General features: G+C 40.1%; 1 protein-coding gene across 6 annotated transcripts in view; it reads left to right on the top strand.

Annotated features, from left to right (window-relative positions):
- Positions 1-13,251, top strand: part of CNKSR2 (connector enhancer of kinase suppressor of Ras 2) — a 207,641-nt gene that overhangs the window by 158,185 nt on the left and 36,205 nt on the right. For all 6 annotated transcript variants that reach the window (XM_030960095.1, XM_030960123.1, XM_030960114.1 and 3 more), the window contains 3 exons: positions 3,195-3,262; positions 7,830-7,930; positions 9,193-9,730. In XM_030960095.1, the coding sequence (XP_030815955.1) occupies positions 3,195-3,262; positions 7,830-7,930; positions 9,193-9,730 (707 nt within the window). The remainder of the gene's footprint in view (positions 1-3,194; positions 3,263-7,829; positions 7,931-9,192; positions 9,731-13,251) is intronic.

The following is a 13,251-nucleotide window of genomic DNA, read 5'->3' as shown; positions in this document are numbered from 1 at the left end:
CTGAAGGTGAGATAAGATAGAGAAATGTTTCCTACTAGTCTGTGAGAGTGAGAGTACTGTGCATCCTTCCTTACAGAAATTGCAGGTCTGCAGAAAGTCAGGGGGTTTTAATCCTGTTCTATGTGTCATAAAACTGTTTTAATGAAATACTGACAAGAAATGAATGTGCTGTTCTTAAAAATAAAAAAAAGGAAACCTGAATGACTGCTGCAGTTACCAGTGACACTATATTGTCATACCTAGAAAACAGACCTTAGAATTCTCACAAGAAAATTGAAGCTGCATTTGCTGTAAAGAAGCAATATGTTCTTGGCCTCTTGCCCTCCAAAGGTTACAGTGCCTACCAGGACACACACTGAAGGGAAGAAAGATAAAAATCCTCCCATGGCCTAGGGCTTTGTATCTGTTAATATGCATATTAAGAAACATTTGTGTAGCTGTATGATTGGAACTTTTGTCCTCAGTGCATTGTAACCCAGGCATGTATTATTCCTCTTCCATTCTGCAGGAGATCAGTGTGTTTCCTCTTTGATACAAGTCCAGTGTGTTGGATTTCTCACACAGGTCTAACTTGAACAAACCAGAACTCTGGCCATGCTTTATTAAAATAATACTAATTCCCTAACCCTATCTGAAGAAGCTTTAGCAGCCACATATCAGAAAATATGCAGAAGAAGTCAATACCATTCCTTTCATTTCCAGACTGGCAAGCTGCTCAAAAGCTTTGGTTGTTCACAGTGTACAACCACATCAGGGGTTACAGCCACCTTCTGGTTCACCCCACAGGCACTGCAGGTCACAGTGCACACCTCAACACAGATTGTGACCTGCAGGAATTCATTAAAGGTGAAGTCAGTCTGGTGTCTCTCTCAAGAGTGAGAGAATGCTACACATTTCCTGGGCTCTCATTAGATTTTATTTTTCAGGAAATAATGCTTTCCTGGAAACAGTCATCTGTCATCTCTGTGAGCAGCATCAATTGATTGACAATTGAGTGTGCATTAATTGGTTACCTCAATAATAAACAAACTTACCAGGAAATGCTATCTCATGTTTAGGACAGAATGAAGGACAGGAGAACTTTTATAGCTCTATTGTCTAATGCTTTGTGGTCAGCAGCCCTACCCAATGAGGATCATAGGTGGCTGTTCCCTGCTGGCAGTGCAGGTGAGGGTGGTCAACCGGGGGTTGAACTGGGAATGTGAAATCCTGAAGAGGCGAGAGGCAAGCAGAGCACCCTCCCCACTGCCTGCCATGCCACTTGACAGAGCAGATGCTTGTCATCTTATGCTGCTTTACCCTTAGGGCACAGACAAGTCTGTGGCCTTTGTTGGTCCCTCTGCAGCACGGGGCTGGAGTGCTTTGGGTGAGGTCCCTGCCTCTGTGCCTCTGATTTGAGCTCTCAGAGCTGGCTCAGCTAGCAGCTGAGCTTTATTCCCCAAAGGAGGTCTTCACATATCAAGAATGCCTAAAATACGGCTTTGTAGTAGATCATCTTTTGACTTTGAATGTGTAACATCATTGTGTGAGATGAGGTTTGTTGGATTTCTGTTCCTGTGTGCTGCTTGTTTTTACGACTGTATAGCACTTCCTAATGATTAAAACTCAAATTCTAAGTGTCCTCTTCAGCTTCCCTGTTCTTCTGGCAGAAATTTTGATTGTGTGGTAACATGAAGTATTCTGCAATCACTTTAGGAGCAAATCCCCAGCTTTCTTCCCAATGTACAATGATTTATGGATCATTAATATGGTAAACAGATCAAAAATGTAATCACTGTTTGACCAGACACAGTGGCAGTCAGTGGAAAGTGTCCCTTCCCCCATGCCAGGGGGATTTGTAACTACAAGATTGTTAAGATCCTTCCAGCCTAGAGCACTCTATAGGTCTCTGACTCCATGATGACAGGAGTTAATTTCTGGGGAAGCAACTGTATTTTATGATTTGATGCTTGCTCTGCACTGCAGTGTCTCACAGACAGGCATGCAGGAGGCATTACAAAGGTCTGTCCTCTGCTGAGACAACCAGCCTGCTTCTGTGCATGCAGTATGCAAACAAAACCCATCAGGCACCGGTTTCTGAAATGGGGATTTCCCATTCCTGAAGAAAACCCAAACCTGACTGCAGTTGTCTTTCTGTATACCCTAGCAGTTAAATTGCAAGCCAGTAGGTTGGCAAACCAGGCCTGTCAAATTCTGACTGTGGGATGACTGGAGCAAGTAATTCCAGGTTTACCATGGACTGGACAACATGGGAGATTGCCATGGTGGTTTAAAGCCTCGTTGATGAAGGACCTGATTCAGTGTAAGCATTTGGCTACTGAATACACTGAGAGCCCCATGGGGGAAGAGCACAGGTTGAAACTGCCCTGCTACAGACAGTTCAGTGTATGCTTGGCAATGGCAGCCCTACTAGAAGAGAGCAGCAATAACTCATTTGCTTTTTGGATTGAGTTTTTTGTGGCTTTTCTTTTTGGTTGTTTTTGTGTTTGGGTGCTGGGGTTTTTTGTATAGTTTTGTTTGGGGTTGTTTTTTTTAATTTGTGCAGTTTATGGAAGCACCTTTTCAAAGCTAAATTGGGTTTAAAGCCTTAGATGTGAATTGCATTGAAGCAGCTATCTTTCTCCCTGCATTTCTCTGACACAAACACAAAAGTGAATTCTGATATGCCTCCTTCTCTTTGTACATGGCACTTAGGTAAGCTCTAAAACATAATGGCATAATTAAATCACAATGTCTGTTTGGGAGTGAACCTGTTCTTTTTACTGCCATTTTCTGCTCTGTTCCTCTGCTAAGTTGCCAATTCAGGCCTTAAAATATTGCTTAAATCTCTGAAAAGTGGTATTTGTTCTTAAGAAATCAGAACAGCAGGAGTATTTGTGTGATGACATATCTCTGAGCAGCAGACTTAACAACTCTTTGATTATCTCTAAATCCTTTATTTTACAGATGTTTGACATCGTACATGGTTTTCCATTTGAAATAAAATCCTTGCTGTGAAAACAGTGTGTTCAACAGCAAAATCATAGATCTTTGGAGACTCCCTGAATAAGAGTATCAAAGAGAACAGCTGTCTGATATGAAAAATAACATTGTCCTTAATCTCCTTCAGATGCTTCTAGGTTTGTTTTTGCTAGAAATGCATGCAAATTTAAGAGGCTGGATGGATATCACTGCTTTTTTTAATATTATTTCAGATGGCTCAACAGAATTAACATGCTTGCTGCTGGCTATGCAGAAAGAGAGAGGATCAAACAAGAGCAAGGTAATGTGTTGTTATTTTGGTTTTTTCTGTCAGCTCTTATCACAAGTTCATCTATTCTCTTTGCCCTGCTGTGTATCAGGCCTCATTCTTGTCATCTGAAAGCAAATCACATATGGGTATTGCTGTTATTGCTTTAGAGAATTCCTTCTCTGACAAGAGTTCTGACTAATTCCTTCAGACTCTGATCTGCAGACACTTCTGAGATTATTTCTGAGAAGGCTGCAAAAGATAGCTAAAAAAGCAGATATAGTGCCAGTAAGCTCCACTATATGGTACCAATGAATCTGTGTCCCTTATCAGAAGAAATTTAAGAATCTGGAGGCTAAAAAAAATATTTGAAACATTGCATTTGTGTTTGAATTCACAGAGGGCAGGAGTGCATGAAATTGGTCTTGGGAACAAAACCATTTTTCTAAAGCCTGTTGAGATAATTGGATTTACTCTAAGGGCTTTAATTTTAAGGCCACTTAAATTTTGTGATTCTTACTGTTTTCACTGTATTGCAGTGTGTTGCTACAGCCATGTTGGCATTTCACTTGGAGTTGTAGGCTTACAACATTTTACATGTTTATTTTTTATGCCTAATATTTAATGGGTTGAAAAAAAGCATATGTAAAATTATATGTTGATTGTCTTTGAACTGTTGCAGTAGAAATTGTAATTGCAGACAGAAAAAAGAAAGGGTCAGTCCAGTTGTGTTGTGGAGGCTGTTTCTTAGAATTGCCAGTGACATATATGGATGCACAGAAGGGTTCCTATCTAAATATCTGCTTTGGCAAGCAGATAGCTTTTGAATTCATGCTCTTTTTAAGATACCCAGCAGCAGGCACCAGAAAATTGCAGTGGTCATGATGATCCAGAGCTTATCCAGATGCCTGTCTGCCTGCTTCCCACTCAGTCAAAACCTCAGTTTTTAATTCTGTGGCTCTGAAGCCTTCATCAGAAAGATTTTTGGTTTTGGGCCAAAAAACTCATGTTATTTTTGCCACCGGGCCCTCTGCATTCACACAGCCCAGGATAGCAGCACCATGGTCACTGTTCTTCAGTCATGTTCTCAGTGCCTTACCAGACCTGGAAATCAGTTTGGGAACCATATTTCCTAAGCAGCACTACAGTAACCTGTTTGAAAGAACCTGTGTACCATCTGTTGTCACTGCTTGAAGAGGCTGTGAACAAACTCTGAATCTCAGAGTCTTCGAGGAAATCCTCTGTTTTGGCATTCAAAGCCAAATTACAATTTTTATTGACAGCAGGTTGGCACTAGAATTACAATGCCATGTGGGGCAGTAAGTGAAAAGGTGTATGTTATGCTAATGCTGTCCAAGTGCACAATTACACATGATACACCTTTCAAAATCCAGATGGACGTGGAGAAATATTTTTGTTACTAAGAAATCACTGAGTAATAAAATAGCAGATGATCCAGATAGACATGAAATGATGTGCATTCAGGCCTCATGTAGCTCATTATTAAAATGTCTCCCTATTGAAGATAATCAGTGAATCCCCACTGACTATGCAAATTACATCCTAGGCACTGACAGAATTCTTCATTACCACTCTAACACAATTCACTCATGTTGATTTGTTGTAGGCAGGTAGGTAGAACCTACTCTTTGTGTTGCTTCGTTGTGTTTAGTGTGGGAGGCAGTATCACATTGTCCCCTTGCTGCCCTATACTGTTTTAATGCCTCTGGTGATTTTCCTTTGCTCCCAGCACAAGAGCTGTTACACAGCTCAACAGTGTCCCTAATTAGCAAAGTTAGCAAAGTAAAACCTCTCTATCACTTCAAGCATTTTTGCAATTATAGAAATTGTGAAGCTGGAATTTTCTTTATTCAGTGACTGTACCAATTGTCATCTGCATATTTGATTTGACAAAAGCTCTTTTCTTTCTGTGCCGTTCAGCCCTTTGCAGCAAAGCTTTATAATACCTCTGAAACAATTCAACAGGAGTTGTCAAATCTGTCTCAATTAAGACTTGAATGGTTCTGAATCTAAAGTTCATAAATATATTTCAAGAGCTTCAGAGATGCACGAATCATCGAATTGTGGGTGTACTGCTGAATAAAATGTTACATTCTGTACAGAACAGTTTTATAAAAATACCTTCAACTTTTCATATCAAATACAATGCATGTTAGCAATACATCAAGGGACTTCCTTGGATGGAGAAGTTATATACTTTCCAGTCACATAAATCAGAGGGAAAAAATCCCTAGTTTATATAAATAGAGTATATTTATTCAGGAAATGGCAGATCAGTGTTGGTTTATATATAATATATTCAGTCTGTTAGTCATTGAGAAAACTTTCAAGATATGCCTGATTCATAGAGCTTGTCCATCACTGAATTGGACAAATCTACAGAGAGAGATACAGCAACTGTTTCATAGCATCATACATGTTTTAGATGGAGTCTAATGAGTCAGTTGCCAAAAGCAGAGCACTTATAAAAATAGGTGGGAGGCCATTTTCATACATTTTATCTGAAAATTGACCCCTGTTACTGCAGAAATTTTCAAGACAAGCTATAGGCTGCCCACAGAATTCCATGTCTGAGATAAGGTGTGCAAAAGCGTCATCCTACGGTGTTCTCTTGTATGTGGATTTGACAGCAAGAACACCTTCGTATTTTTAGCCAAAATTGGAACCTGCACTGAGACTGCTAAATTTTGCTTTCAGAATAAAAAGTTGAGCTCCAAGTCTGCAGAAATGTCACTGAGCAATGCAGTTCTGACAGGTCTCTCACCACACAGCACGCCATTAGGCTTTGCTGCAATAGGAACAAACATGCCTACATGCCAATATTTTCAGCTGTTTTAAGTTGCTGGAAACAAGTTTTCTTAAAACTAGGATTTATTTAGAAAGAGTTTTCACTGATTTAGTCTTTCATTCACCAGAAAATAATTATTTGCAGATGTCTAGAGACATAACTGTTAGGATTCTTTTATTTTGTAGTCATAAAAGCTTTATTTACGCAACTTATTTATTATACTGTTTAAAGAGAATGTCTCAGCTGTAAGGCTGCAGGAAGCAAATGAAAAGGCTCGGAGTAAAAACAGAATTGCTATTGTGTGGAAAAATTGAATAGATAAATAAGGCTGTCCCCACCAATACTAAAATCTAAAAAAATAAAAAAATGTAGAGACTCCTGTTCAAGGTGATGCCATTTAAAGGTAAGTTTATGCTTTAAGTCTTGAATGAGATTAAATATGGTAGATCGCTGATCACACAATACGGTAATCATAAGAGAAAATCATTAAAGACAAAATTACATGTGGTGCCAGCTCGGATTTTTAGTTTAGATCATTTGTGAAGCAGCAATCAGTCTTTTTCTCCTTATGTATCAAAGAGAGAGTAGTAATGATGCACTTTGTTGAACGCTTGAGGTGAAGTGAAAATTGCCTGTGGTTAATCTGTGAGCAGTCTGAGCTGTAGTGTCCTGTCCTACAATGATTTACTCAAATACTGGAAGGTGATGCAGTCAGAAACAAAGTGACAACAGAAATGTTTGCATAAGTCTTACAGTGTGCAAAAATGTTAAGAGTTGTCTGTCTTGAACTGAGTCAGCAGTTAACTAGGGTTTTTTTTGCAGGAAATATTAAGGTTCAGTGTCCTTTTAGTTAGATGCTGTTCTACTTCAAAATTATTTGTAACATAATAAATTCCCATGTAGTATATTCTTCTGTGTGTTTCCCCTTTGAAATAAGCTTCGCCAAGACTTGATTTCCTGAAAAAATGAAATGTTTTAATTAAACTTTAAACTTAACTCACAAAATCTATGTCCTTTATACTTTCTCATCCTTCTCTTTGAATTCTGTTCTTAAATGTCATTGTCATATTTTTCCTTACCATATCACCTTTATGTTCTTGCATGGACAACAGGGCAGCAGCTGTTTTATGAAGCAGACATATGCTATAAAGTTTTTCTTTGTCTTGCCTTAAATACTACTGTTTGTTATTAGAAATTGAACTGAAAAACATGTCTGACTGGTAGAAAATAATGGAGAAAATCAGTAGAAAAATAGCACTGATTATTCATAAGTGCAATAACTCCTACCTGTTTGATTTTCCAGTTGGTTAAATACATTTGTTGTTGTTATTTGCAGTCAACAAGACTTTAGCAAAACTATGTTTTTAATAATTTCAGTTCAAAAACTATTGCAGGATTTTTCAGCCAATAAATATCCAATCATAATTATTTTTGTGGCTGTATAAATACTGGAAAGTCTGATACACATATTAAGAGTATTCTATAAGCCTGTTGCATTTATATGGTGTGCACAAGAGTTAAATTTGTGACTCATTTTCACATTGTTGTCCAATAGCTCTGTAATGAGACATTAGGTTTATTATACCCCATAATGTTTAGAATTTTCTCTCTTTAGATTAAGACAATTCGAAGTTACAGCAGCTAACAGTGACAGCATCAGCATTCTGCTATTTCACTGCCAACAATACCAAAGGAGGAATTTCATGTTGCTTTTGTGAAATCACATCTCTGATACAAAACTGCATCAAAATGTGCTGGCAGTTTTTGACCTGTTCCTTGTGTGACCTGTAGATTACTGGAGCGAGAGTGACAAGGAGGAGGCTGACACTCCATCGACGCCGAAGCAGGACAGCCCCCCGCCCCCGTACGACACCTACCCACGGCCACCTTCGGTGAGTCACCTGCAGCTGTCCCTAGCAACGGAATGTGGGCCCAAAGGGCCACCTCTGCCTGCTGTCCTGCCCAGGAGCACACACATGCACCCAGGACGGAGCTCAACCATGAGGTTTTTTAGTCAGTACTTGACTTAAGGCATTGGTTTAGCAACACACATTGCAGACTTCAATGGCCACCGTTGCTGTTTCCACTGGTTTGTAGAGAACAGGGATTTATAATCCCACTTGCTGTATAAAATAGATTAAGTTACAGAAGTCTTTCTTCTTGTTCTTCATTCATGATGGACAGCTACTCATCCATGCAATCCCTCACCACACTCTTATCAACTTTCTGAGAAAATGTTATTACCTCAGAAACAACACAGACTCTTCTCTAAGGCTCCAGCAGTTGTGCTGTGAAGCATTACAGTAACAAATTACACTTGAATTTCCAGAGAAATGCCAATATAAAAATGTTCTGTCTTGTATTGCAAATAGCAATACCAGGGGTTCTCTTATTGTGAAAAAGTAGATTTCTCTTACAGAGAAATATAAATTAGAAAAAATGGGGATTATTTTGCTTGAAGCAGTTGTTGATATAAAACTATATTACAGACCTCTAACTTAATCTCCACTGGAAATTTTAACTTTCATCTCTGCATACTTAGTGTTAATGAATTCATCTTACTTGGATATGGTTTTTGGAATGAAAATGGGGAAATACAGGGGAAAGAGAGCATTCATGATGTTTAATTTGAAGGCAGTACTTTATCTTACAAAATTATAGACCTTTGAATGACAGTACTGAAGTACTGCAAGCATGATTCCAAAGAAAAGCAAAATAGGATAACAGCATTTGGATAGCAGTTTCAAGGATTTGAATGAATTGGGTACATCTTTTCTATGTCTTCCATAGTGCCATATTTTGCGAAGTTTTCTGCAAATTTTCATGGCTTATTTTATGGATTAAGTGACTTAGTAAAGATACTTACTATGAATAACTATCAGTATTTGACCTACAGGTGTGACATACAGACATGGGTATGCATTAAAATTAGGATCAGGACAGGTTAATTAGGTAAGTTTGCAACTTATTAATGAACTGGCTGCCATGGCTGATAAGGAGAAGTGGCAGGTTATTATTAGCAGCAGCTCTCGGAGTCTGATCTGAATGTTGAATGCATTGATCTGAATGTTGAATGCATTGATCTGAAGGTTGAATGCATTGATCTGAATGTTGAATGCATTGATCTGAAGGTTGCTCCTTGCTGACGTTGCAGATGAGCTGCACAAGCCCCTACGTGGAGCCCAAGCACAGCCGCCTGTCGTCCACGGAGACGTCCCAGTCGCAGTCGTCGCACGAGGAGTTCCGCCCGGAGGTGGCCGGCAGCGCCACCGAGTCCCCGGTGCGCAAGACGGCGAGCCAGCGGCGCTCCTGGCAGGACCTCATCGAGACGCCGCTCACCAGCTCGGGACTGCACTACCTGCAGACGCTGCCCCTGGAGGACTCGGTGTTCTCCGAGGTGGCTGTGGTGTCCCCCGAGCACCGGCGGCAGTCCACCTTGCCCACCCAGAAGTGCCACCTGCAAGACCACTACGGCCCCTTCCCGCTGGTGGAGGGTGAGCGGATGCAAGCGCTGAACGGGAACGGGGGAAAGCCCCGAAGCTTCACCCTGCCCCGGGATAGCGGCTTCAACCACTGCTGCCAGAGCCTCTCGGTCGGGGCTGCCGACCACCACGAAGAAGCACAGCAGAAGGAGGTGGAGGAGGAGGAGGAAGAGGAAGGCAAAGCACCAGAAGAAAACCAGGAAGATAAAAGTAAGTATGGGATATTTCTGTGGCTTTTCAAGTGTCCTGTTTGTGTAATGTAGAGGTTGTTTTTCCTTTTTCCTATCAGATATCCCCAACAGTCTTTCAACATCCCCCATGTTTTACCAGGTCCCCCTTGTGCACACCTCTTTGGTCTGCCTTATGTATGAGGCCTAATAACCAGAGTGCTGCATGACCTCTCTCAACCACCAGACATTTCCCTGTGGACTGGTCACCAGTCACCTTCTACTAGTAATCCTTAGCTTAAATGGATTTTGCTTCCATGCTTTTCTTCATGTTTACACTTGCACAGTATCCTCCTCCAATGACACATGAGTTTAAGGGACATACTTGGTAAGATTTCCAGCCAGCCCCATCTGAGCTGTAAAAACCTCTTGGTAAATCCTGGAGTGCAGAGTCAGGCTGTGATTGTGCAGTATCCAGGCAGGCAGGTCACAAGACATCCCAAAATCTGTAAGAAGTTGAAAAAGAGAAGGTATTTTCCCCAGTTCTTCTCATTGTGATTTATAAGGAAAGAAATTCAAAAAGCATTTCAAACAAACAAACAAAAAAAAGTAGAGAACAACTGTGACCAGCAAGGCTTAAAAAAAAATCATAATGCTGAGTAACTGTCAGTCACCTGGCACATAAACTCCATGGATATTAGTGCTACTTATCAAACATAATCCAAATAACCAGGGATTAGAGCAAGTCCCTGCCCCTCCTGAACATGTAAACACATGTTTTTGTCTGTTTCATGCTCTGTCCTTCACTGTCATTTGTGGAGCTTCTCAGCATGTGCTGCTAGCAACGTTGAGTCCCCACCCAGCTTGTAGGGTCAGTTGGTGAAGCCTGCAGTCATGATTTGTGGGGTTGCACTGCAATTAAGTCATCTGAAGTGGCAAAGAAGGCAGGATAGCCCTTGAAGCTCTCCAAGGGTCTCTGCTATCTGTTCCTTCAAATTGAGCTTTTTCACTGCAGTAAAGAAGTACAAAAATGGTTAAGAGAGAGGAAAGGGTCATGAAGGCTTTGTATGATTAACTATCTACCTAAGTTGATTCATTAAAGTTAGCACCTTTGTTGAGCATTAAAATTTATGTGAATGTTATTTGGTATACTTGGGAGAGATTAAAAGTTTTCCATGGTGCTTATGCTTTAGACATTACCTTCTAAACATCTCCAATTCTTTACTTTCTTCTGCTGCTTTGAGAAAACACTGGTTTCTTTTACAGATATTAAGTTTGATGCCATTAAAAGTTTAAAAAGGCACTATTTCAATTGTGTTCATGCATGACACTGCAAAAAACTGATACATTTGTTAGGGTAGTATTAGATTCTTACTGACTGTGAAATGAAGCTGTCTGATTAATAGGGTTAGATTTCATCAGCCATGCAGCACATTTTGTCCTATTTTTAGCCTTCAGATTTGGTTTTTAAGTGGGTTTTTACTGATAGAAATACAATTTTTTTTTTAAAGTCCTTACTGAAAATGGAAAGGGTCAAGGAAACATTCCACTGGCTTTGCTGTGCTCTTTGGGCACTACTCACAGATACCATTGCAAGGTCTAAGGGCCTTTTTAGGTGTTTTAAATCTAAATTTCAATGCCTTTGTGTACCTGGTTGTAGCATTTTATAGCATGCTAATTACTAGTAAAAGGCTAGTGCTTGATTTAATGGACTGGGGCTTTTCTCCATCCTTCTATACTAATTTCCAGAAAAGGAGAACAAAGGTGTAATTTTTTAAGTGGTCTCCCTGTATACACATGCTTATATTTTTTATTTGAGTGAGGAGGTTTCCTTGGTTGAGGCTTTCACAGGAGATTATTTTTGAGACACTGATGACCAGCCAGACAGGTCAAGTGCTCATGATGAGTTGTTGACCTTGAAACTATAAAACCAGAAGTAAAATACTGTCTTGTCTGTTGAAAAGTTTAAATGTTGAATTGCTTGTTGCTATGACTGCAATGTTCTGTTTGCAACACTGACTTTTTCCAGTGGTCTTACCAGTAAAAGGCAGGAGGATTTCCTGCAAGTGGTGTTCCTAAGTGCAAAATCCAGTTTCTGAGTTGAGAGGTTTGCTTACATCTGCTAAGTCACTACCTTGTGTGTGCTACCTCACTGCCTCCTTCACTTCCATTGCTCTGGGAAAATGAAACATTGCAACTGGCTGGAGAAGGGAATTCCTCTCTCTTTCAGAAATGTTTTAACCTCACGTTGAATGTTGCCTCATGTGGTATCAGAATCTTTTAAATATATTTATTTGCCTTACACATTTTGATCCTGACATGGTTCTGGGCTCCTGGATGATTATGTGTGTTCTTGTGTGTACTTGTGTGTGTTTTAAAGCTTAATCATTCCTATTGCTCTTTGTGCAAAACAAGAATGCAGCTCCTTTGCTGTTGTCAGATGTCATTGCCAAAAGTTTGTTTTCTCAGTTTTCTGTTGTTACATTCTCACTTTTAGAACTGCCTGATTTTAAATTAAATAGTAAAATGCAGTCCTGTTTCTTCCAACTTCTCTTGCAGAATTGTTGTCAAATGACTGCACCACAAACTAGGAGCTCCACACTTTTTTCAGATGCTGTCCCCAGCTGCTATAATTTAACATATTTCTATTGACTTTGTACTAAAGTTACACTGACTTCCAACAATTAAACATCTTCTCTCAGTCAGTCACCACTTTATGTCTTAAATAGGTATTTCAACACTTTACTGAGCCTGCAAATAGTTCTATGTATCAACTCTTTTATAATGCCTAGATATATATGGCAAATTGAAAATATGGGTTGTCCTTTCCTGTGTTTATCTGTCAAGACCTAACTTTGTTGTGTGTTCAGGTGCTTATTTTTGTCCTGTTACATCACATTAACATTGCACTGCTAATCCTTGATGGATTGTTTTATTTCCCAAATGGCTTTTGTGTAAATCATTTAGATGTTCCATACTGACACCATCTTGTAAAGGTCTCTTGCTTTGTAATCAAAGAGGATTCTCGTGTGGGATATTTGAGCTTTTCCATGTGTTTGTTCCTGACTATGCAAGTGGCAAACCACGTTCAGACCTGCAGCACCAAGCATGCCCCTTGCTGTGCTGTTCAGGGGCAGCCTGAACACAGAGAGCAGGTTGGAGGCTGTGGCACAGTGTTTGCATGTCTGTGATTCAGTTGTGCAAGTTTTGTCCCAGGAAAGCTTGTTTCAGTTTTTTCTTTATTTTTTTAAATTATCTTATCCTTCATTTTCACAGACTTCTCTGGTTTGTGCATTACTAGGGTTTCAGCATCTAAAAGAAGTACATAACTAGCTCTCTGCACGGTGTAGCTGGCTGTTGATCCTGCAGGCCAGCTAAGTCAACTTAGTTGCAGAAAAACCTGCACCTTTTTTGCATACTCCTGAAAAAGTCTTTGGAGAACAGTCGTGTCTGGGGAAGTCTCTGACCAGAGAGTGCTGGGACAGGGGCTCTGCTGCTGGCTCCAGGTGCTGCTGGGCTGGCTGGGGTAATACTGGCACACTTTCCAGGGAACTCACACCTGGG

This window comes from Camarhynchus parvulus, chromosome 1 (assembly GCF_901933205.1).
Source record: "Camarhynchus parvulus chromosome 1, STF_HiC, whole genome shotgun sequence".
Taxonomy (NCBI): Eukaryota; Metazoa; Chordata; class Aves; order Passeriformes; family Thraupidae; genus Camarhynchus; species Camarhynchus parvulus.
This window is presented reverse-complemented; position numbering and strand designations above follow the sequence as displayed.